Source organism: Bubalus bubalis, chromosome 4 (genome assembly GCF_019923935.1).
Source record: "Bubalus bubalis isolate 160015118507 breed Murrah chromosome 4, NDDB_SH_1, whole genome shotgun sequence".
Lineage (NCBI taxonomy): Eukaryota > Metazoa > Chordata > Mammalia > Artiodactyla > Bovidae > Bubalus > Bubalus bubalis.
The window spans coordinates 72583260-72610277 of record NC_059160.1 but is presented as its reverse complement, the minus strand read 5'-3'; the positions used below and the strand labels follow the sequence as shown (position 1 = coordinate 72610277).

The 27018-nt window shown below is 39.2% G+C and overlaps 1 protein-coding gene across 2 annotated transcripts in view; it reads right to left on the bottom strand.

The window, feature by feature from the left end:
* HMGA2 (high mobility group AT-hook 2) overlaps positions 1–27018 on the bottom strand; it is a 147811-nt gene that overhangs the window by 8893 nt on the left and 111900 nt on the right. Inside the window, exon 4 of one of the 2 annotated variants that reach the window (XM_006066451.3) lies at positions 7273–7305. In XM_006066451.3, the coding sequence (XP_006066513.1) occupies positions 7273–7305 (33 nt within the window). Of the gene's footprint in view, positions 1–3921; positions 7306–27018 lie in introns of those variants that run through there. The other variant, XM_044941587.1, reaches the window with a different exon arrangement.

Here is a 27018-nt window from a genome sequence, read left to right as displayed (position 1 = left end):
TTTAAAAATATCTTCAGAAGGGAATCACATTTTTCAGATAGACAATTCATTTTATATATAAACTAAATGCAAATTTGGGGGGCTTCCTTTGTGGCTCAGCTGGTAAAAATCTGCCTGCAATGGAGGAGACCCCGGTTCGAGTCCTGGGTCGGGAAGATCCCCTGGAGAAGGGAAAGGCTACCCACTCCAGTATTCTGGCCTAGAGAATTCCATGGACTGTATAGTCCATGGAATTGCAAGAGTCGGACACGACTGAGCGACTTTCACACTAATTAACTGCAGATTTCAGGATCCTGTAAGATGATTTCTGAGGATCACAAACTTTATCAGTTTTCCATGCATACCTCCCAAGTTGCTTCAGTTGTGCCCGGCTCTTTGTGCCCCTACGGACTGTAGCCCTCCAGGCTCCTGTGTCCAGCAGTTTCTAATTCTTATTGAAGGAATATCATGTTTAAAAAACAGTTAAAGATGCAGCAAAAAGATTTTTATATGAAGGAATCACTCAGGAAAAGGAAATTCATTTTAACATTTCCAAAACTATTGAGGAATGTTCTTCTTTTTACAAAGTAGTTTTAAAATGGATAGATTAAAGGCTGCTTAATGGTTTTATTCGGGATGTGTTTATTGATGGCTCAGATTAGCAGAAACATTTTCTCTTTGTTTTCTATGTATATAAAATTGTTCATGATTTGTATTTGTTGCCAGGAAACAACATTTCTGAGTTTTAATCATTATTGCACCAAACATTATTTATTATCCTGAGACAAGGACTTTTGAAGATATACTGTTATTATATCAATAACAACAGTAAGTTAAATAATTCTTCAGTAGAAACATTTCCATGTCCAGCAAACATTCCCTCAAAGTTAAAAAAGTTTCTTGGACAAACCAACATACTTCTATTCAAACATTAAGGATTTTCTTAGAAAGACAGTGTTTTAAAGCCAGTTACTATTTATTCATATTAATTTGGGTTTAGATAATAAGAAGAAATCTTACATATTGAATAAATAATAGCTTTTTATACAACTCACATCAAAATGCATAGGAAAAGCACTCTGCAATATGCAAAGGAAAGCAGACAGACACGGCCATTTAATTTTAGCCTAATCCACAGGCTTTACCACACAGTTAAAGGCAATCATATTAAAAAAAAAAAACCTCTTACATGAAATCTGTCAAGTTCAGAAACACTATATTTTGCCTTTTGGAGTTTTATGTTGTGCCCCAAACTGAGTAATGTTCTTTCACTTCCGTTAGACGTTTATGTCATCTCTGTAAGACATCCCATGCCAAGAAACAGCTGACTTCATCTCGCCAATATTCCTTTATTAAAACTAAGCTAATGACTTCATATGTTTACAGTTGATGATCATTTTGATATGCTTCCTCTGCCCTACCCATGTGCTGTATCTCCTTGAGCTACTTTATTATAAGAGTTAAATGCTGCCTTCTACTTGGATCTCTTCTTTTTCCTTGACCTTTGCAATGTCAGAGGTCAGAGATTAAATCAAAAATGTATTTCCTATACACAAAACAGTCCCACTCAAGGTGGGCTTTGATATAATTCTTTATGTTTTGCCAGTCGATACCGAACATTTACTGGCCCACAAACTGTTTCACCAGCTTGAAAGAGCATAAGTTGGAAAACAAATAAATCAGCACTCTTTATGACTTAAGCAGCATAAATCACTATTCTCCCTGAGTGAGTAGAGAGTGACTCTTTTTTGCAAGTCTGATTTATGATGAACTATTTACTGCACTGGCCAAGATACCACGTAAAAGATGAGTGTTAGAGAACTCTCCCTTTTTCCTCCTTCCTCCTTTGTATGTCTAGACTAAAAGCCCCCAGTAAAAATGCCTTCTTTGAGAACAAGATGCTGACTGCAATTCATCAACCTGCTTGTCCCAAAGTGAAATCTCTCATTTTGCTCCAAACAATGTTTAGGTTGTCTGAAATATAAACATCCTTAAAACTGCCCTTGAAGTCTCTGTAAAAGCATTCAACTTCTTTTTTTTTTTTTTAAGGGGGGGAAAATCCCATGATAACCAAGGCTTAGATTTCTTTGCCCCAACACACACCACCCACAAATGATGTTACTCGCAGGTAAAAAGCTCTGTTTCGAAACAGAAAGCTTTGTTTCCAGTCTCTTAGAAACTGAAAACTTTCCAGTTCTCTCACTGGGAAGCTGAAAAGGAGCAGGTTTCTACCTGTCTTAATTGCTAGAGGTGTAGCTTGCCACGGCGCTACAACAATGAGGAAACTGGGTTGAAAGGAAGGAGAACGTAGGATTGTTTAAAGCTGTTTTTACCTTCTGAGTAGGGCTCACGTGAGAAAAAAAAATCTGAATTATATATAAGGACTCACTTCTAATTTCAGTTTAAAATTTTAAAAGGCGGAAATCAAGAAACAATAAGATAGCTAATAAATCAATAAAATCTTTTTAGAAATCTGAGATGGAGTGAGATTTTTCTTCTTATGAAAATTAACACTTGAGAAGCAAAGCCCCCTCTATCAGTAATAATAACCATATATCTTATAAGGTTTCTTTTATAAAAAGAACAACAGCAGCAACAAAACCTACCCATCTCCTACTCAAATTGAGAATGTAATCCATGTGGCTGAGAAATCAACTGCTTTTTTAGCAATCAATGGCTAAAAAACTAGGAAATTAGCTAACTTCTTACTTTATCACTTTAAATGAAAATATAGAATTCTCCAGTAAGCTTAGTTTTCAGTGGTTTTGGAACTTATAAATTTAATGTTAAATATTAGAGATTTTCCCCTTTAGATTTTTAAGGTTATTAACTTTCCCATCAGGGTTACGTGACACACATTGAGGTTTGCAGCTGATGGCACCTGGTGGACTTCCCAAGCACACCTCTGCAGAATGGTTTTCCTTAAATTTTTATTCCTCTCTTGATGTATGTACTTATATACACATATGCACATCTAAATTCTGAGATTTAGCCTAATTCTGAATTTGGCTCCTTGGAATGAATTACGACTTTCTTTAATCCATTTTCAAAAAGTTGCATTCCCAAAGTTCTGAGGAAATTTAAGAAGAAGCAACAGTTAGAATCGGACACGAACAACGGACTGGTTCAAAATTGGGAAGGAGTACGACAAGGCTGTATATTGTCAGCCTGTTTATTTAACTTGAAACACAGAGTACCTCATGTGAAATGCCGGGCTGGATGAGTAACAAGCTAGAATCAAGATTGCCAGGGAAAAAAATCAACAACCTCAGATATATGCAGATAATACTACTCTAATGGCAGAAAGCGAAGAGGAACTAAAGAGCGTCTTGATGACAGTGAAAGAGGAGACTGAAAAGGCTTAGAACTCAACATGAAAAAAACTAAGATCATGGCATCTGGTCCCATCACTTCATGGCAAATAGATAGGAAAAAGTAGAAACAGTGACATTTGTTTCTTGGGCTCCAAACTCACTGCGGATGGTAACTGCAGCCAGGAAATTAAAAGACGTTTGCTCTTTGGAAGAAAATCTATGACAAACCTAGTCAGAATATTAAAAAACAGAGACATCATTTTTCCGCCAAAGGTCCATCTAGTCAAAGCCATGGTTTTTCCACTAGTCACGCATGTATGTGAGAGTCGGACCATGAGGAAGGCTGAGCGTCAAAGAATTGATGCTTTTGAACTGTGGCTTGAGAAGACTCTTGAGAGTCCCTTAGACTGAAAGAAGATCAAACCAGTCAATCCTAAAAGAAATCAACCCCGAATATTCATTGGAAGGACTGATGCTGAAGCTGAAGCTCCAATGCTTTGGCTACATAATGTGAAGGGCTGACTCACTGGAAAAGACCCCGATGTTGGGAAAAAGTGAGGGCAGGAGGAGAAGGCGGTGACAGCGGATGAGATGGTTGGATGACATCACCAACTCAATGCACTTGAGTTTGAGCAAACTCCAGGAGATAGTGAAGGACAAGGAAGCCTGCCGTGCTGCAGTCCATGGGGTCGCAAAGACTTGGACATGACTTAGTGACTGAACAATGACAACAAGCATTTGATGGCATTAGATACTGTAGATGAGAGTCTTTGTAACTTCATACACATGGAATTACATTCAAGCCAGGTGCTTTAGTCCTAATGATAATATGTAGAAATCATCATAAAATTTTCCCTTTGTTAAAAAAATCCTTTATTTTAAAAAGATGCAGTGAAAACACTTAAGGTAAATAAAGATAGTAGTTTTGAACTAATTAGACCTTGGATATTTTTGAGAATACAAATCTCTAGAAATGAAAAGCCAAGCATCCAAAAATAAGTCAGAATGTAATAATATTCCCTGGAATTTATACAACTCTTAAAATGTCTTTTGGAGTACATGAAGATGCACTATTATTTTCCCAGTTCATAGATGGATATATAGGGACCAGAGAGATTAATTCATCCATTGACGGGGCCAGAAAGCAAAACCTAGGCCACCTTATACACTGCTGAGTTCTTTTCTTGGATGTAAAATATTTAATTGTCCTAAAATTTTTGCGACCTCAAAACAGGATCTGAATGTAACCCCTCAAAGTAGTGTTAGAAAGGATACGAGTCTGAGTTAATCCAGACTGCCACATGGAAAAGCCATCCAGGAGGGTATTTTGACAGAAACAGATGGAAAAGAGATTCTTTTGAATGTGGTGTAAAATTTACATTATCCTCCACAAACTTCCGTGTAGTCCCCATGTTTATATAATTCATCACTGTGTCCTTAAGACAATATAGATTAGGAAGCCCAGTGAGCTCATGTTCTTTTTTTCTGAGTCTAAACTCGCTTTTCAAGGGCAAATCTGGAGCATGGTCTGTAAGACAGCAAGACTGATCAGTGAGGACCAACCCAATCCATGTGATTTCTTTGATATTCCTGATTTTCTTGGGACAAAAATGTCTGATGTCACTTACATCATTTCTTGGTGTAGTATTGCCCAATTTGTAATCAGTTTCAGCCACGTGGATAACTTCCACCAGTGATTTACCTGTCTCTGCCTCTTTACTTTTGAATATGCCATTCATCTCATCTAAAACATCTTCTATTCTTTCCCTAAAGAATAATCTATGTCTTCATTTTCCCTTCTGCAACTCAACAATAACAAGATCAAAATTTTTCCGAGGATCATCCCCCTTAGGCGACACAGGGCATCCCACTCATTCATCTGTATCACGCTGTGCCTCATACAGACTCTCATTGTGCATTCATTTGCTCAACAAATATTCCAATGTCTTCTCAAATGTGTTCACTGGGTATCTTCATCCATGGCTCTACGTTACTCACTTGAGGAGTTCATACAATACTAATGCGTGGGTTTCCAGACCAAATAATCAGTATCACTGAAGGGTGGGGGCCAGTGGTATGCAGGTAAAAGTTCAACAAGTTGCTCTCCAGTAAAATAAAGTCCTGACTTCTAGTATATATCAATTTTCATGGTGTAACTACTCCCACCAAAATGGATTTCAAGTCACCTACTTGACATCACTAAATATAGAATCTGGAAGAGATACAACTGCCTCACAAGGGCTGGCTCCAGCATACAGCACTGGGTAGGGTTCAGGATGTACACACATTTATAGTTGTCTGTTTTTCAGTATCCGAGGTGGGCTGATTCCAGGATTTGCCTTAGATACTCAAGTCCTATAGTTGGTCCTCACTCCATATCTGTGATTTTGCATCCACCAATTAAACCAACTATGGATCCTGTGGTACTGTAGTAGTTAGTGAAAAAAAAATCCCCATTTAAGTTGACCATCACAGTTCAGACCCATGTTGTTCAAGGGTCAACTGCGTATATTAATATATACAACTGGATATACATAATTATATTAATAGTATCTGTAGTTGACTCCAATATGCAGCCAAGGCTAAGAACCTCTGAACTAGATCACACATTTCTCATATGCAGTGACTGTGTTTTTGTTTGCCTTATCTTCCCTACAACCCCAAGAATAGAGACTGAATCAAAGCTTTAACAGACCACCTAAGATGATTAACCTGTCATTCACAGCCCATGATGTAACAGTGAACACTGCAATATACTTTGACCCCAGTGCACAAAATTATAAATTCATTTTCTCTTGATTTCCCTACTAATGAAGGATGAGAGGATAATATATTTGGGATCTCCTACTTAAAAATGTCAAGTTTTTGTTTATATTTTGCTCTGTTTAATATTGCTTAGAAACATCGTGTGCTTATTTTTAGTGTCCCCTACCGCTCTTGGCTTTTAGGAAAGGGAATACCTATGATTACGATTTTTTTTTCATGGAAACTCTGTTTTTATTATAAAGCACGTGTGTAATTATTCAGATACATTTTTCCTGTATGCTTATATTTGATTAGAAGCTTCAATTCTCTTTCAAGCTGCATTTGCAAAGAACAGTAGATACAGGAGATTGTCTTTCCCGTGCAAACCAACACTGTCTCAAGAGAACAGGGTGAGAGGTACAGTTTTAGAGAACTCTAGGGAAAAGATCCTACAGATAAATTATATGAAAGATCAACAAAGAACTTGGTAACCTGTGATACTGCTTAATAATTTACTTCGGTAGGTTTTGCATGATACACCTAGGTCTCCTGGGCATTTCTTTCAACCCCAAAAGGGAGAACAGCAAGACATTTTTATATTTTATTATTCACGACATACTTTCTCAATAAACATGATTTTTATGCTTCTAAGTACAGATTATAATTGGAACAAGAGGAACCATAAAGACGGTTCCTAATTTTGATGTTGCCAAAGACTTCAGAGACTCATTCAGCTAAGATCGGAGGGTTCATCAATAGCAAAATTAGTATAAAAACTTTTCAATTTCCAAGCCTTCTTTGGGGGGAATAAGTCAATGAACAGGTATGTTTCTAGTCATGGATCATGATATACTTTGCAGCTATTAAGTCCTGTATTGAGTCAATGGGATGTGGATCATTAGAAGGAAAGGACAAAATTTGATGTTTAAGTATGGGCGAAACACCTCAGAAGATTAAGCATTTGTTTTATATGAGGCACTAAAAGGGTTTATTTTTAGAAGTATTTTTATTTGCTTTGTATACTTTAGGTCTTGACGTCTTTCAGAATTTTTGAAAACCTCAGACTATATATGCTTGACTATGTCTGAAGGATACAACCAGTTTTCAAGAACACTACAGTGCTGACATAATCAAAACTAGAGAAAGACTAAATAAAGGTTATTTGGGGTCATAATTTTTTTGTCTTACTTTTTACATTAATTGGGAGAAAAAAATCACAATGACTGTCTCTTACCTGAGCAGGCTTCTTCTGAACGACTTGTTGTGGCTGAGAAAGAAAAAAAAAAAAAAAAAAGAATTGTTATAATTTAAAAAGAAACACACACAATGAGAATAATTAAGTATACATGTTTTAAATATTGATACTTGTTGCGAAGACGAAAGTTTCTTCAAAGTTCAAATGGTTTCTTTCAGGTTAAAGGATGTTTAAAACAATTCCCAACTAAGGTCTGTAATACATAGCAGTTACATCAAAATAAACTTGCTATTCTATTCACTTTGTTTTAACTAGCATATCACAAAACTTAGGAAGTGAAAGGGCTTAATTTGTTACAATTTTGTTTAAAAAAACTCAGCTTTATTGAGATATAATTTATATACCATAAAAGTCACCCATATGAAGTGTATACATCTAAGCTTTTCAGTATAGTTTGAAGGTAGTATAAATATCACCATTATCCAATTTTAGAAGATTTCACCTCTTGGGAAAGAAACCTGTCCATTATCACCCACTCCCATTCCCTCTTCCCTCTTTAGCCAACCTCCAGTCCCCAATCAATTACTAATCTACTTTCTGTCTCTACATGTGTGTTGTGTTCAGTCACGTCTGACTCTTGCTGCAACCCTATGGACTGTAGCCCACCAGGCTTTTCTGTCCATGGGATTTCCCAGGCAAGAATACAGGAGTAGGTTGCCATTTCCTTCTCCAGGACATCTTCCTGACCCAGGGAAGGAACCTGCATCTCTGCATTGGCAGGTGGATTCTTTATCATTAGTGCCACCTGTAACTTGGCCTATTCTGGACATGTCACGTAAATATACAGTCTTTTGTATCTTTTGTAATCATACAATATATGGTCTCCTTTCACTTAAAATGTTTTCTAGGATTATTCATGCTATAGCATGTATCAGTAATGTATTCCTTTTTAATAATTTTATTTATTTACCTATCTTTTGGTGGTGTAGCATGTGGGATCTTAGTTCCCTGACCAGGGAGTGAACCTGTGCCCCCTGCATTAGAATCATGGAGTCTTAACCACTGGTCCACCAGGGAAGCCCCAGTAATTCATTTCTTTTTATTGACAAATAATATTCCCTTGTATGGATATATTTTGTTTACACATCCATCATTTCATGGACATCTGGGTTGTTTCAACTTTTGGCTATCATGAATGATGCTACTATGAATTTCATGTATGAGTTTTCATGTGTACAAGTTATTTTGCTTAGGTATACAGCTAGGAGTGGCAATTCTGGGTCATAGAGGTTAACTATTAAACTTTTTAAAGAGCTGTCAGATAGTTTTCCAAAGCAGCCTCATCATTTTATAGTCTCACCAGCAATGTAGGAGGATTCCAATTGCTCCCCATACATGCCCACACTTGCTACTCTTTTTACATCCTGCTGGTGTTAAGGCGAATGTCATTGTGGTTCTGATTTGAATATTCCTAATGGCTGATAATGTTGACCATCTTTTCATGTACCTTTTGGCCATTTGTATATCTTCTTTAGAGAAATGTTTATTCGAATCTTTAAAAACTGTATTTGTCTATTCATTATTGAGTTATAAGAGTTCTTTATATGTTCTGGATACAAATTCCTTATCAGAATCTGATGTGCAATTTTTTTTCCCATTCTGTGGGTTCATTTGCTTTCTTGATGGTACCATTTGCAGAACATTTTGTCATATCTGTATCTGCATATCTCTGTCATCTCTATTTAATTCTGGATATAATGCAAAGTCCCCCTTTTTGAGTGAACTATCTGAGCAAACTGTTTCCTGTCCAGCCTAAGTTAGCTGTCCAATATTTAGCATATTAGAAAAACATTTAAGCTATTCTTTGTTGCTATAAAAGGTGGATCTGAAGCCCAGTTTTCTTGTGGGGTGCACCTTGGAGCATGCAGGATCTTAGTTCTCTGACCAGGGATTGAACCTGTGCCCCCTGCATTGAGAACAGGGAGTCTTAACCATTGGAGCACCAGGGAAGTCCCATAAAGCCGCAAATTTTTAATGAATTACTTCCAGTACTCACTCTCATGTTTGAATATAAGCCTTATTTATTTATTTTATCTAGACTTCCCAGGTGGTGCTAGTGGTAAAGAACTCGCCTGCCATTGTAGAAGACATAAGAGATGTGGGTTCCATCCCTAGGTCAGGAAGATCCCCTGGAGGAGGGCATGGCAACCCACTCCAGTATTCTTGCTTGGAGAATCCCATGGACAGAGGAGCCTGGCAGGCTTCAGTCCACAGGGTCTCAAAGAGTAGGACATGACTGAAGCAACTTAGCATGCGCACACACACATCATTGAGATTTGCAAATACAACTGAACCACCACCCTGATGTGGGCAATGACATGCTTTTGTGGTACAAATGAAAGAAAGAAACTTGCTACAGTTCTCCCAGATAACAGAAGTTAAGGTAAATTCACTCTTATCGTGAAGGGGTAGAACTTCTATTCATTTTCCTTCCTTTCAGTGATGGTATGATGTCTTACTGCTGCTGTAGTAGACATGTTTTATTAAAAAAAAAAAAATCAGAGCTTTTATTTTTGTAGATGAACAAGATAAAAACAAAAGAAAGGCAAAATACTTTTGTTTACTGAAAAAAAAAAAAAAACACAAAACACCAAAAGTTCTTCCCTCTGACTTTAAATCACTGTAGAGATGACATCATAAAGGCCCAGGCTCTGAGATGATGTTTTCTCCAGGTGGAATCCAACTGAGAATGATTAGGACTTCTTTGCCTCTTAGGATTCAAGAATACTCTGAGCGCTCAGAGAGTATTCATTTCAAAAGAGTCATTTGTAAGAACAGACCACTTTTCTTCCTCCCCCCTTTTTTTCCCTGCCGATTACACCTGTACACATGTTTACTCCCAAATCGTTTCAAATCCCCACACATTCTTCCAGGCTGACTGGTTCCTCCTGCTCAGAAGTCCCCCTCCCTTTTTGGCTGAGGAGCCCGCATTCATGTGACTCCTGCACACTGTGGGGCTCAATGAAATCCTCTGAAAGGGCTGCCAGCTCGCCCAATTTTCCATGAATTAGGTCCTGACACTTCAATGAGGGGAAAGACAATGTCTGAAACCCTGCCAGCCCTGGCTCCCGGCCTAGTCCGTGTCACAGAACTTCTTCCAGCTGCCCTTCCACACAGCACTTCATACTTTTCAGACCACCAAACAAACAGACCCTTGAGGACTTTCAATGGTGGTTGGGGCTATGGCTGCCGGGATGTCTGCCCAGCCTCTGGCACCCAGTGGCTCCAGGCTGCGCTGACGACGTTTTCCGTTGTTGTTATTTTGTTTTGTTTTTTATTTTTATGAATGGCTTTGGTAGAAAATGCAGACGGAAGCACAATACTACGGCCATTCATAAAAAGTGAGAGGAAACAAACTGCTGTCTGGAAATCTTCGGGGACACCAAACAAACTGCAAATCTCTTATCTTCCTTGGGGCACCTACTAGCTTAAATACCTAGAAACCAGTTGCCCCTTAGGGTTCTTGTCATTGAAACTACGGTCGACCACTATATTTTAATAAAAACTGACTAATATCAACTGACCACAGGGACCTGGAGTGTGGTTGGCAGTATATTTCCCTGCACCTTAATAAGTGAGTAATATTTTGCACGTGCATTTCCTGTATAGCAACTAAAATCCTGTTTTAAACATCAGCATCATTGTGACTGGAAGGTCCCAGGACTTGTTATTTTTATTCGCTTAGAGGGAAACTAAGGCAGAGGGAATTTAATTAACTCCCCTGAGATCATCTTCTAAAGCTACAACAACCGGGGTTTCCTAATTCTCTTAATCCCCTATATAATGCTCTGAGGAAACTTGTTCTCAACCTTTTCTTTAAAAAAAGAAAAGTCAAATCTGATTCAACCCTGGAGGAGAAGCTATTATTTCACGACTTTGGTTCCCACCTCCAGATTCACTCTGCTCTTTGGGATCTCTCGGGATTCCACACGCCGCCACAGCCGGGAAGTCCCCTGGTTTTGTCAGCAGGGCCAGCTCTGACTCTCCTAGGCTACTGATGGAGAGTGAACCCTGGGGAAGACTCAGTCCCACAAGGTCCAGCTGCTCCCCCTCCCCACTTGGAGATTCTTCCGTCATTACCTACTGTGGAGGGTCTGAGGACTTCTCTCTTAAAGGCGTGTGCTATTGAACAGATAGCAAAGCCCTCCAAGTTGCCGGTTTAGACAGTTCTGATGGTTCCACTTCTAGTTAAGTCTGTCCATGGGGGGAAGTTTACATGGTTTAGGCGCTCTGCAGACCTGGCATGTCAACCGCGCCTTGCACTGGGATTCTGAGTTCCTTATAAGATGGTTACACCTTTCAAATGGCTTGTAATGAAACTCTCTCATTCCACAGTGGCATTTTAACTTCTGAAATACAATTGGTGGAAGAGAGCTTCCTCCCAGAACAAAAGAATATCAACAACAAAGGACTTTGAAGAAATGCTTTGAATTAAGTTAATGTTAAATAAAACTGTGAAGGCAATTAAAAAACCCATCGACTGAATGAATCATAAAAAGATTAAGCAAGGCCCTCTCTAACCACTGGTACGTCAATGTGCAGTTTTCTGCAGATTAAACCTTGTATCTGACTAGCGCAGCCAAATTGAAAGTACAACCTTTAAGCAAATAAATAGTATTGTTAAAGTCTGTAAATAGCTTAGGAGACAGCATGCTAAACTAGATAATGCAAAGAATGTGAAAAAGGAAAGAACCTATTTTTGGATTTCTGAGATCATACAGCAAACCAGTATTTCTCCAAATGAAAGGGGAAAAATGATTGAATTCTTAATGTCCATAGAGTATTCTGGCTTTTAAAATTTTGTTAAAAGACACTGGTATAGGAAATTTATTTCAGCATAATTAAGGGGCTCCCAGGTCCTCCTGTGAATCCAGCCTATGGTTCCAGGGAGTCTAGGTATTTTAAAGCTGATGCCTAGGCTGCTAAAGCCACCCCTTCTAGTAGGTATTGAAAGAAAATCCTTCATAATAAAGAACCTGAACATTAGTAGTTCATCTCAATACTAACCTAAACATTAAATGAAAAGAAGCTTGAATTGGGCTTAACATCTTGATGTTTTAAAAAATGAGGTACAATGTTTAGTAAAGTAAGGATGATCATTATGCAAAGGGTTGTAAGTTGACCTTTGGAAGAAAACAGTCCTTTACTGGATCTCCATGCAGATGGGTCTTTTGGTTTTATGTAAGTAGCAAACTTTTAATCTGATTATACTCTTTGTTTTATTGCCAGCTAGCAATAGATGGTTTTGCCCACTGGCTTTTAAAATCATAAGACCATTGTTCAGTTAAGAGGTACTTCTGTTCCCTAGCACATACTTTTTTTTTTTTTCAAGTTGACCCTTCTTTCATTCTCATAGCAGTACAGGGCAAGACAGATGCATCCCCTAGCTGTTTACTAAAAAAGAATTTTAAAACCCTCATTTCTTTTGTGAGACATGAAAGGCCCCTAAAATATTAACTCTCATTTCTCATTTCTAAATGAAAGTTACATTTTAGGGGCCTTTCACATCTCACAAAATAACAGCTCACAGGATAAGCTCAGTTATTTAAAAATTTTAATTAAATATGGTATCCCGCTAAAAAAGATATTTGTTTTTAAACTTCCTAAAGAGTCCTTTATGGCTTAATTGAAACAGAGGTGCTTATGATTATGTTTGTAACCACACAAGTGCAATCAGATTCATTTTCTGCCTGAGGTGACTTCTTATTGTTGTTTCGTCACTAAGAAGTCCAATTCTTTTGAGCCCCAAGGACTGTAACCTCCACCCCAACCCCCTACCCCCTGCCCAGCTCTTCTGTCCATGGGATTTCCCAGGCAAAAATACTGGAGTGAGTTGCCATTTCCTTCTCCAGGGGGTCTTTACGACCCAAAGATCAAACCCGTGTCTTCTGCATTGGCAGGTTATTTTCTTTACCAATGAGCTGCCGGGGAAGCCCATGGTGGCTTGTAGTTCAATTTAAAAATGAATGGTCAGGACTTCCCTGGCGGTCCAGTGGTTAAGACTCTGCACTTTCATGGTAGGGGGCATGAGCTCAATCTCTGGTTGGGGAACTAATATTCTGAATGGCATGGCCAAAAATAAATAAGTAAATAAAAACAAATTTAAAAATGAATAGTCAACCCTCAGTGACATCACTATAGGGAAGTTGAGTTCAGAGTATTCTCTAACACCAAGTGGTCAAAAAGTTATTTGATTTACCTAAGGAATCACCTCGGGCTTCCCTAGTGGCTCAGATGGTAAAGAATCTGCCTGCAATGTGGGAGACCTGGGTTTGATCCCTGGGTTGGGAAGATCCCCTGGAAGAGGGATCCCTGGGTTGGGAAGATCCCCTGGAGGAGGACATGGCAACCCATTCCTGTATTCTTGCCTGGAGAATCCCCATGGACAGAGGAGCCTGGCGGGCTACAGTCCACGGGATCACAAACAGTCAAACACGGTAGAGAGACTAAGCACTCAAGGAATGTTTCTGTTAATTAGATAGGACGATGTGTCTGAAGTTTGAAGAATTTCAGATCAAATGTTGGTTCAACAATGTGAGGATGAAACTCAGCTGTAGCTATACAAATCCCTCGCCTAATGAATATATTAGCCGCTCAGTTGTGTCCAAACCTTTGCGACCCAATGGAGCCTACCACGCTCCTCTGTTCATGGAATTCTCCAGGTAAGAATACTAGAGTGGGTTGCCATTCAGGGGATGGATCTTGACCCAGGGATTGAACCTTGGTCTACCTGCATTGCAGGTAGGTTCTTTACCATCTGAACCTCCAGGGAAGTTCTGCCTATTGCATATACCACTCTTATTGGGCTGAGAGTCTTTCTGTATTAACAGCTTCTTCAAGCTGAGAAGGATCCTGCCTCCTAGTGGTGGGAGGCCTTCATAAAGGAGAAGATATCCACCACAATTCAGTAGTTAATGTCAATTTTTCTTCAGCTCAGAAAAAGCCTAGGTTGGATCACAACTTCTATGTCCTGTCCCTCCTGTGTGCACTCAGAGATGACGGTGCAACGTGTATACACATGTAGCCCCGAATGGTTACAATTTGACAGTAACATCTGGCCCTTAGAAAGTAAAGGAGATTTTGTAGTTCTCTGTACAAAGTCTCCTAACAAGTGATAAATCTATGGGGAGTTTTGGCAAAATCTCTGGAATTTTTGCTTGGTATTGGGGGGAAGGGGAGGTGTTCTTTATTTTCCACTCTACTTGGCTTTACTCTTGGACTTAATGCAAAAGACAAAAGTAAGCATCATTTCAAAAGTATTTATTGGATTATTATAGCAAAGTGCCCTCACTGCAGCTGGCCTTGTTTAATCTGTTCAAGGATGAGAACAGTCACAATCTGCTCTAGTTAGTGTTTATTAACATCAGCCTGTGTGTGTATGGCAATGAGCCATTGCAGTTCTCATGAAAACAGATTTGGGAGCTAATACTGGGGAGTTTTTGGTACCTTTCTGACTTCTGGTACCTTTCTGGTACCCTCAGAATGGAGGAGAAAGATCAATAAGGAATTCTTTAAAAACCTCAGTGTCCTGATCAGTTGTAAAAGCCAACCTTTTACAATTTGACCTGATGAAGTTATTCACTAGCTATCAAATTTGAATTGATATATGATAAAGTATACATCAGATGGGGACTGGGTGTACAAAATAAATAAGAAATGTTTCCTAGTTTCAAGAATCCTAGAGTCTAACTGGGAGACAAATGAGGAAATAGATATTAAGGGTATAATGTGCATTTTTAGATTAATTTTCTCCTGTGTTCAATGCAATCAAACATAGAGAACCATGTTCATCACATTACAAAAAAGGATAATTGTAAGAAAGAAGAGCTATTTTCCCTTCTAATGGGGAACATGAGAAAGCAGAGGTAAGTTCACTGAAGAAAAGAAAACACAAGAAATTTGAAGACTTGATGAGTTAAAATATCATTCATCTCTATCACAAAAAAATACAGATAGAAGTAAATTTTCTTTGCTTTCAGTTTGGAAAGTTCAAGATTAGAATTAAGTTTTAAAAAATCAGAAAACAAAACAAAATGCAGCAATGGCAGGAGTGTTGTTAAAATTATGACTAATTTTTAAATGATACTTTGGTATGCTCCTAAGTTGCAGCATTTAACAAGCACTGTTATCTTAGAGAAGATGGCTGCACTTTGGGGATATAAAGCATTCTGAAGCAGACAGTTACATACAGGTGGGGTAAAGGAATACATCGTCTCAAGAGTTGACTTTTCATTTCAATTTTTACAATTCTCCAAGATTTGGGGGGAAGAATTCATCCTTACGCAAAGGAGCTGAGTAAAAATTGCAAGGTTAGTGTTGCTTCACGGAAAAAGAATTACTCTTGTTTCAGATCTATTTCTTCATCCCCAATATTTTTAGACAGAAACACTAACTATGTATTTTTTAAAGATGCAAATTATTTATTTATTCTCTTTACATATTTCTTGTTTTCTCTCTATAACCATTCACAAAGCCAGTTCATTTTGCAAATGCACACATGGCTAACAGCACCAAAGGAAAATGAATAAATATGTGAAACATTATGCTGTTGGGTTTTGACAAATCAAACACATGTGCATAGATGCTATGGACTAAATTCAAACTTTAGTTAATGTCAACTTTATCCTGACAAATGGAAAACGTAGACATCTATGAGATAATGGAAATTAAATTGTATACTATAGGATTCTGTTGTGTGTTTGTGTTAGTTGCTCAGTCATGTCTGACTCCTTGTGAGGAGATGATCGATAATCAATACTCCAAATCTGTTGGAGACATACTCGAAAGTCTACTTAAGACACAACGTCTTAACATTCAACAGATTATTCAGTGTGATTATATGAAATTGGATTTGGACTTGATGAACTAGAGACACAATTTTTCATATCACATGTAATACCTTTTCTTGTGTGTTTGTCCATGTGCATAGGATAGAATGGAGAAGGAAATGGCAACCCACTCCAGTATTCTCGCCTGGAGAATCCCAGGGACAGAGGAGTCTGTGGGGTCGCACAGAGTCGGACACGACTGATGTGACTTAGCAGCAGCAGCAGCATAGGATAGAAATCATGTGACTTTTAGGTAGTTCTAATTACTTTTATTTTAATGAGCGAGATTTAGAATCAATACTCAGAAACCTTCTTTGATACTGAGAACATCTGTTGGGGTTGTAGGATAAAACATTTTAAAATGGCTTACCACTACTATACATAAAATAGGTAACTAATAAGGACCTACTATGTGGCACAGGGAACTCTTCTCAATATTCTGTAATGACCTATATGGGAAAAGAATCTACAAAACACTGGATATATGTCTATGCATAACTGATTCACTTTGCTGTACAGCAGAAACTGCACAACATTGTAAATCAGCCATACTCCAATAAAATTTTTTTTAAATGGTTTTACAAAATGATTTGAGGAGCCAGCATTTCCCAGCAGCTATAGTACTTATACATGGAAACCGAATTTAAAAAGCTGAATCATGATTTTAGGCATTTCCTTTCTTTAAGGAAAGAGTCAGTAAATTTATTTGTAATCTCTTATGCTCTCAAGGACTACAAAGGGATAGTTTATGGGTTGAGAGCTCTACGATACTTAACTGAGTCATATCTCTCCTAGAACCCTAATTTAGCAGTATTTTCTTGGCATTAGCCTGGGGCTGACTTTAGCAGTTGAGTTGTTTTCCTTGGAGGAAGTTTCATATTCAGTCCGAGAAATGTTAACTATTCCCGAACATTAGCTTAAATCCTTTAACGTTTTAAACAGTTGTAGAAGTGAGCTCTCTTTCTTTCACATTCTCACACTTTCAGAGTGTACCCAGCACACCCATCTTTCCAGAGAATACCTTCTTCCTGGATCCTCCCTGGAGGTTTTCTCTGGATTAATGTTCCTTTCTTCAGAATCCGTAAATTAAAATGTCTCCCTTCCTTCTTCAGAAAAACCTCACATTTCATTGGGCTTGTCTCCAAAGTCTCTATTTGAAACTTAAGGGAGTTTCAGGCAACCGACCCCCTAAACTACCTAACTCAGCTCAACTGCTCTACAACAGATGACCCTAGCATCGGTATATTCATTCTAAAAACTATGTATTTGTTTTGACCATTCCAGAAATGACTATCCGAACTTTACTTCATGATCATACCCACTGAATCAAACTTTCTTTCATTACAATTCAGGGTAAGGTCATATGATGCTGCACTTTCTTATTTCGATTGATCACAGAAGAACAATAATAAAAATAATACATTTTACAAAGTGATTTAATGTGTACTTTCTGATGTACCCCACAACAGCCATCTGCGGAAAAGTGTTGCTGTTCAGATTTATACATGAGGAAGCAGAACCCTAAAGACACTCAGTGACTTACAAAGGATTACAAAGCCGGTACATAGCGAAGGCACAACTGTAAGGCAGGGCACGTGCTTCCAGATCTTTTGCTCTTTCTGTCATCCCACACTGCTGCAGCAATCTGCTTATTCTGTGCTTCTTTTCTTATTAAAAATTAGTGCTATAAGCAACCATCATCCATAAAAAGAGCACACATTTAAAAAGATCATAAAGACCTAGCTTTCTGGAGCTATGACTTCACTGAGAAGAAAAATGATCAAACAAGAGGAAAAACTGAATTTTAATGTAACAATATTAAAAGATCTTAGTTCAAAAGAATGCTTCTAATGTTCTTAAAGGAGAAGTCAGTATCAGAAAACTACTTTCAGTTCTGAAAAGTTTTGTTAAAAGTCTCAACATGTTTTAGAAATATAAATAGCAGCTTGTTTTTCACTAGATTTCTATAAAAGTTGAAATCCTGCCCTGCTATTTATATATATATATGTGTGTACATAAATATATATACCTATATATGTATATATACACACACTTTCCTTTACCCTTTTATTTCCTTTATTCTCTTTGAAAAGTTTATGGAAAAAAATTTCAGGCAGAACTGTGAAAGCTAAGATTTCTGTGATAAATGCTAATAAATTACTTTTGCTTTTTTACCCCATTTATCACATGCTCTATTATGTGATGTGTTAAAAACATTAGCTATAAATTCCATGGTGTCTACGATATAGGAAATAATAGACACAGTTCCTGTCTCTATGGTGTTAACAACTTCATGTATTATTGTCTGTGAGCAAAATGTGAGGAAGAATAAAGATGCCTGGTTCTCATCAGATGCCAGGTCCTTCCATCCAGCTTCTCATCTATATCATCAGACAGCTCTTCTCATTCCTTGTGGCTTTCTTTCTCTTTTTAATATTTACATTTATTTAATTGGAGTATAATTGCTTTCAATATTGTGTTTCTGCCATACAGCAACATGAATCAGCCATAGGTATATGTATGTCTGTTCTCCCTTGAACCTCCTCCCTGTGGCTTTCTGCTCAAGAAATCTCCCTTTAATCCCCTGTCCTGTATGGTCTCTGCATTCACTGGTGGGTGCTTTTGTGCATGTGTTCATTTCTTTGGAATGTGACCACCCGTGGCATGAATTTTTTACCCATGATATATGTAAATACACATTGCCATACAGAAGGAGTCATTTAAAACACTCCATTTAAAGCCGCATATAAATGTATAATATTTATATATATTTACATTAAGGCACAATTACTAGTCAAAGCTATGGTGACCATCCATGCTCCAACCTGAGATGTGTATCCGCAAACACTAAGCAGATCACGCCACCAATGGAAAATTCCCAGGGAAATTGCCCACCCACCTGACTCAGCTCCTAGCATACTTCCTGTCTTCTGCATGGAGTAAACCTTCAACAAAGGTTTTCGACTGATTTCTACGCCTTCTCTTTGCCTGGAGGAGGTCCTCCTCCTCTTCTAGCTTCTCTTCCTCAGGTGGTGGTAATAACCTTTCATAGATCTCATAAAAGAATGCTAGAGAAATGCAGATTCCTGACTCCACTCCTAGATTCAGGACAGATTTAGTAACCTGTTTCATAAATAAGCAACATGGTCCTCTGGCTGGTACTCTGAGAAGTATCATCATAGGAAAACAATGGTTAAACTACAATGCTTCCCTCCAACAAGGCTCCTACAAGGTAGTTGATGTGAGAGAGGTTTTTTTTTTCATGGATCCAAGAAAAAAGAGGAGAGGGACATGCTTTAGAATACAATAGGGGATTTAACCTGCTGAATTAACTCAACTGTCTTCTTAAGGATCAAAAAAAAATTTTTTTTTGAGGAGCACCAGTTTTAAAGTCTTTATTAAATTTGTTGCAATATTTCTTCTGCTTTTACACTTTGCTATCTTGGCCCTGAGGCTTGGGGGATCCTAGCTCCCCGACCAGGGATTGAACCCGTGTCCCCTGCATTGGAAGGTGAAGTCTTAACCCCTGGACCACCAGGTAAGTCCCAAGGATGTTATGATGATGAACAGAAAGCCTGGAGATGATGCCTCTTCAGAACTGGTTAATTTAGCAGGTTAAATTCAGTTGGTAAAATCCTTGGGCCATCAGGTTCTTTCTAACCTTCTGCTCTGACACCTTATGTTTGTTCTCAGTGTATCTCCCCCAGAGTTACAAGACCAGTATGACTGCTCCTGGTGGCACTTTCAGGAAAGTTGATGTCTCCAGGAGGAGAGACAGTCTCTTTCCTATGGTCCCAAGCAGACTGCTCTTCTCTCCTCCTGCCAGAGGAATGGAATCGCCCACAAGCTCTGGCAAATCAGACTTACCCCTGAGCAAGGAAAGGGTCACTGTGAACAAAGGAAAAGAGGGACTGGATCTATAACAGCAATCAGTTGGCTTTGAGTATTTTACTCTTCCCCGTGCCTTTCTCTCTGTCTCTGAGCGCTGGCAAGAAGTGCCCTCTTGACTCCGAAATCAGTTGTACAAGATTTTTCTTTGCCCTGTTTGTCCTACTCTAGTGCATAAAAAGCTTTTGTCTTTGTCAAGCCTTTTCACAGGAGATAGAAGAAGAACAGGCCTCTTTGTAGACTGTACACATTGCAGTTTTACGATTATTATAAAGACGGTCATAGGTGGTTTTTGCTTTCCCAGCCTGTTTGGAATTTGCTTTTGGCGAATCCAGATCTGAGTTCATTTCATCGTGGACCGAAGGGTGTAAGCTGTTCCTGACGGCCAATTAATGAGTATGCCGCGCTGCCTAAAAACCAGCTGCAACTCATTGGTCATGTCCAAAAGGGATTCCAGAGATGGGGAGGAAATAACTCACAGGAGCTTCTGCCCATATTCTGGAAGCTGACTAAATGTGGACTTCTAACGAGAGTCAACCGGAGTACTGCCCGGCTGAACGGAAGGGAGCAGGACGTGGGCTGGGGCTCTGCTGGGTGTGCTGGGGGCCTTCGGCTGCCTGTCGGTAACTGCTCTTTGTTGTATGCTGCTCTTGCACCTCCCTGTCACTTCAGCAGGGGAGCGTACCTATTCGGGGAATGAGTTGTCTCTATAAATGCTTCTCTCTCTGTCGGACAGTGGGATTCAGGTCTTGGCTCTAGACAATACATGTTTTGATATGTCTGGGCTTATTGCCAGATCCGTGTGTGTATCTCTGATCTTAGGAGGGACTGTTGGTAGCAGTAGCTTTTTTTTTTTAATAAAGGAAGTATGTTTGTAAGGTGCTATCTTTGATTGTAGTTGCTGTTTTCAGGATGTGGAAGCTGCTTTGGAATACTCCAGAGGCAGCTCTTTGGCCTTGAGAAATTCTCCCCCAAGGAACTCTATTTACTTTGTCAAGGTTTGGAGGGGACGTCTTGGTATCCTACAGAGTTTTAGTCCCTATACACACACACACACACACTCATAGACACATGCATGCAAAGGAAGTTTAAGGCAGTGGTGGAGAAGAAACTTTAGCACCAGAAAGGCCTTTGAAATCAGGTCTAGACCAGTCATGCACAAGCCCTGTGACTTGGTAGCAATTTAAACCTCAATTTCCTAATTTGTCTAATGTGGATACCTTCACTGGGTTGCTGCGGTGATTAAAACTGATTAACGTCTCTAAAATGCATGGCACAATTGCTGGCTGTAAAAACTTCATAAACATTATTTAATAGCACTAGGCGGGTAAGAGTGGAGTAGTACTCATAGTAACAGCAAAGGCAGCAGCAGTAGCAGCCCTCCTGGCCTGTGATTCGAATTGTTCAACATCAAAGAACTGGGTTTCACTCTGGTGAATGATTACCGGATTCTCTGCGATATAAATTTAAAACCCCTCCTCTCTGATTTGCCAATGTGTCACTTCTGTGGCCTTCAAGATTCCGGTTTCAGCGGCACAGGAGTATGCATGGCAACCAGAATAGGATTTTTTATGTGCTTTGTTCACCGAACTTGCACAGGACAATGGCAATTTCCTTTGTATTGTGTGATGCAAAGTTCATTGGCATACATTTTACAAAGATGTTATCTAGCCCGATTTCCTTCGTTCAGCTCTCTCCTGGTTATTTAAAGCACTTGATTTGTGGATAGAGATGTCCTCCCCCGACATTCTTATAAGGCCAAAAAAAAAAAAAAAGAATGGAACAAAAGATTTACAGAGAGCAGCAAAGTACACATGTAGTCACAATATTAACTAGTAACCATTACTTAATGGTAAAACAGCTTAATAATAGTGGCTTGCAAGTTGCATCCGATCCCCAGATCCCATTTGTTGAATGGATCCAGCTATATGGACATTAAACTTACATGTGTTAGGCATGTATGAGAATTCCCTGTAGCTTTTTTTCCATAATATTACTGTAATATGACGCTGCATCAAGAATGCAGTGCCTAAAGCACTTAACTGTACCCCTGCAAGATGTCACAGCTTAAAGTACTTCCCTTGTTTGCCTGTCTTCAAAACACCCTGGGCTGCTGGGAAAAAGAGCTAGGCTTTAAAATGTACTATTGTCAGGGATTTCTTTTGAGAGGAACCTATATTTTATTAAATTTGATTAATGACTACCAATGAAGCAGGGCAAAGGCTAATAGAGTTTTGCCAAGAGAACGCACTGGTCAAAGCAAACACCCTCTTCCAACAACACAAGAGAAGACTCTACACATGGATATCACCAGATGGCCAACACTGAAATCAGATTGATTATATTCTTTTTCTTTGCAGCCAAAGATGGAGAAGTTCTAAACAGTTAGCAAAAACAAGACTGGGAGCTGACTGTGGCTAGATCATGAACTCCTTATTGACAAATTCAGACTTGAAGAAAGTGGGGAAAGACCACTAGAACATTCAGGTATGACCTAAATCAAATCCCTTATGATTATACAACGGAAGTGAGAAATAGATTTAAGGGACTAGATCTGATAGAGTGCCTGAAGAATTACGGACAGAGGTTCATGACATTGTACAGGAGACAGGGAGCAAGCCCATCCCCAAGAAAAAGAAATGCAAAAAAGCAAAATGGCTGTCTGAGGAGGCCTTACAAATAGCTGTGAAAAGAAAAGTGAAAAGCAAAGGAGAAAAGGAAAGATATACCCATTTGAATGCAGAGTTCCAAAGAATAGCAAGGAGAGATAAGAAAGCCTTCCTCAGCGATCAGTGCAAAGAAATAGAGGAAAATAATAGAATGGGAAAGACTAGAGATCTCTTCAAGAAAATTAGAGATACCAAGGAACATTTCATGCAAAGATGGGCTCGATAAAGGACAGAAATGGTATGGACCTAACAGAAGCAGAAGATACTAAGAAGAGGTGGCAAGAATACACAGAAGAACCATACAAAAAAGATCTTCACGACCCAGATAATCACAGTGATGTAATCACTCACCTAGAGACAGACATCCTGGAATGTGAAGTCAGGTGGGCCTTAGGAAGCATCTCTACGAACAAAACTAGTGGAGGTGATGGAATTCCAGTTGAGTTATTTCAAATCCTAAAAGATGTTGCTGTGAAAGTGCTGTACTCAATATGCCAGCAAATTTGGAAAACTCAGCAGTGGTCACAGAACTAGAAAAGGTCAGTTTTCATTCCAATGCCAAAGAATGCTCAAACTACTGCACAACTGTACTCATCTCACATGCTAGTAAAGTAACACTCAAAATTCTCCAAGCCAGGCTTCAGCAATACGTGAACTGTGAACGTCCAGATGTTCAGCTGGTTTTAGAAAAGGCAGAGGAACCAGAGATCAAATTGCCAACATGAGTTGGATCATCAAAAAAGCAAGAGAGTTCCAGAAAAACATCTATTTCTGCTTTATTGACTATGCCAAAGCGTTTGACTGTGTGGATCACAATAAACTGCGGAAAATTCTTCAAGAAATGGGAATATCAGACCACCTGACCTGCCTCCTGAGAAATCTGTATGCATGTCAGGAAGTAACAGTTAGAACTGGACATGGAACAACACACTGGTTCCAAATAAGAAAAGGAGTACGTCAAGGCTGTATATTGTCACCCTGTTTATTTAACTTATATGCAGAGTGCATCATGAGAAACACTGGGCTAGAGGAAGCACAAGCTGGAATCAAGATTGCCAGGAGAAATATCAATAACCTCAGATATGCAGATGACACCACCCTTATGGCAGAAAGTGAAGAAGAACTAAAGAGTCTCTTGATGAAAGTGAAAGAGGAGAGTGAAAAAGTTGGCTTAAAATGCAACATTCAGAAAACTAAGATCATGGCATCTGGTCCCACCAGTTCATGGCAAATAGATGGGGAAACAGTCGAAATAGTGGCAGACTTTATGTTTTTTAGGGTCCAAAATCCCTGCAGATGGTGATTACAGCAATGAAATTAAAAGACGCTTACTCCTTGGAAGGAAAGTTATGACCAACCTAGACAGCATATTAAAAAGCAGAGACATTACTTTGCCAACAAAGGTCCGTCTAGTCAAGGCTATGGTTTTTCCAGTTGTCATGTATGGATGTGAGAGTTGGACTATAAAGAAAGCTGAGTGCCGACGAATTGATGCTTTTGAATTGTGGTGTTGGAGAAGACTCTTGAGAGTCCCTTGGACTGCAAGGGGATCCAACCAGTCCATCCTAAAGGAGATCAGTCCTGGGTGTTCATTGGAAGGACTGATGTTGAAGCTGAAACTCCAATACTTTGATGAGCCACCTGATGAGAAGAGCTGACTTATTTGAAAAGACCCTGATGCTGGGAAAGATTGAGGGCAGGAGGAGAAATGGACAACAGAGGATGAGATGGTTGGATGGCATCACCGACTGAATGGACATGAATTTGGGTAAACTCCAGGAGTTGGTGATGGACTGGGAGGCCTGGTGTGCTGCAGTCCATGGGCTCCCAAAGAGTCAGACATGACTGAGTGACTAAACTAAACTGAACTGAACTGAACCAATTAGGCTGCAGTATTTTCTTCAAAAATTACCTCCCTCTAATAATAACTTTCAGCAAGTTATGAAGTTGGAATTTCAATAAAAGCAAACTTAATTCTCCTTTTTCAAAGTTACGTGCTGCTTGCAACCTCCATCTAGAATGCTTAGGCTGTTAAAGAGTCAGGAGACAGACTTCTCTTTAAGATACAACAGCATTTATTCACATTATGTCTGCATGAGTGTTGCAGTCAGAAAAAAAACCCAAATCAATCAGATGCCCTTAGGCTATAATGATCATGTATCTCACATTGCTGTTATGCAGTTATTTCTATCAAGGAGATTTCCTTTATTCAACAAAATTTCAAGTAGCTTACTTTGAGCTAAGCTATTCCTGGGTCAGGAAGATCCCTGGGAGAAGGGAGAGGCTACCCACTCCAGTATTCTTGGGCTTCCCTTGTGGCTCAGCTGGTAAAGAATCTGCCTATAATGTGGGAAACCTGGGTTCGATCGCTGGGTTGGGAAGATCCCCTGGAGAAGGGAAAGGCCAACCACTCCAGTGTTCTGGCCTGGAGAATTCCATGAACTGTATAGTCCATGGGGATGCAAACAGACATGACTGAGTGACTTTCACTTTCTACTTTGGGCTATGATGACTACCAGACTATTCTCAAACAACTGTTGAGCAAGGATCCAAAAGATGACATTCAACTACATGTTGACTCCTCAGCAATGCTTTTAATGGTTCTAATAATTGATAATATTCCCTGTATAAATATAATATTAAAATCAAGATAAGTTTCCAACCCACTGTTTGACATCAACAGAATGCAGAGCTGATGTGAAAGTGTGGCCATGTGCACAATCTAATTTTCCTAACATTTTTCCCCTCAAAGACTCAACAACTACAGTATCTTCAGGATGCTAAGCTGTGCACACTCTTGAGAGGTCCCTGCTACTAGCCAGCAGTCAAGCCTCCGCTTCTAGCTGTGGGGACAGGGGTAAATGAAAGCAGAATTCTACAGTACTACTTATGCTTAAAGGACAAACATTAAGGAAACTTTAAAAAAGATGTCTAGCCCGGTATTGTGTCTGGTCAGGTGTTTATCATCTTCTGATACAGGTGATAATAATAAAGGAACGAGATTCTGTGGAACTCTGCAAAGATCTTTCCTATATATCACTATGTTTATGAGGACTGACCAGTGGACCTTGGGTCCCCAAGGTAACCCATGCGCTAATAATGGATGAAACAGACACTGAAATCTATGCTATTCTATTCCAAAAGGCACACTTTGCCTCCAGGTTATATAGTATAGGAGTGTAAGGATGACAAAGTATTTGTACAAATAGAATTCATTTCCCGAAATATCCTGGCCCCAATTCTCAAAGTGGTGAGGAATGTTCCTCTGTCACACCCGAGAACAGACTTAGCCCACGGGGGACAGAAGCACAGGGAATAAACCGGCATGTTGGTGTCTGAGATGTGTGCTGAGGATGCCAAAACCCCAGATGTTTTGAAGGGCAGTGGCAAAGAAAAGTTCATTATTGACTGTAGCTGTTACAACAACTGTTTTTTAAGAAGTGAGGAAACCGTTGGAGGAGATGGCTGCTTTAGGATTCTACAGTCAGTAGCCTTGTCACAGTGCCCAGAGTCTGGTGAATGCACAGATTTCTTCCGATGTCATGAGAAAGTGGTTGCTTTCATGTTCGGAGTACTTTGCAAACATGGAACAGGGCACCATCAGTTTGGTGGGGAACACAGCCACTCCTGCATCCCACTCTTCTGTACCATCATATAACCATCCCCAGTTTCAGCGAGCACTGCGCTTGGTCCTACACCCACAACGATGTTTGCTGAACTGAATCTACCCTTCTAACTACCTAACTAACTAACTAACCTCTAACTAACCTCTAACTAAATGAGCTTGTTTACTCATCCTTTTTGTTCCTTCAACACACATTCACTGAGTGCCTTCTAGGACTAGGGTGGCACAGAGTTTGTTTCATACTCAAGAAATGAGAAAGGAAGAAAGGATGAAAGAACATGATCTTTGCCACTTAACAAGTCTAGTGATGCTTATGACAATAACTTAATGGCATCAAGAAACACCTGGAATTTCATCCACTGCATTTATATATGTGGCCAGAGACACATACACCATATCCAATAGCCAGATTTTCATACACGACATTATCAAAATTTCAAGTTAAAAATTTAAAGGTGTTAATATTCAACTGTCTGGAGAATTAACACTTTCTGAGAGTCCAAAGATTAGCTGAACTTTTATAGTCTCTGGTTCTGACTGTAGCTCTCACTTCTTTCTTCTGGGAAAGAGTTGGGCAGTAACAATGAATGTGAACCTTCAGTGAAATTTAATAAGTCTCTTGTTTCACACTTCTTAGGAAGAAAATGGAGATTTCTGGCAGTCAAAAACCTGGACCATGAAGCCAAACTGTGCCACAAACTGAAGGACAGAGATA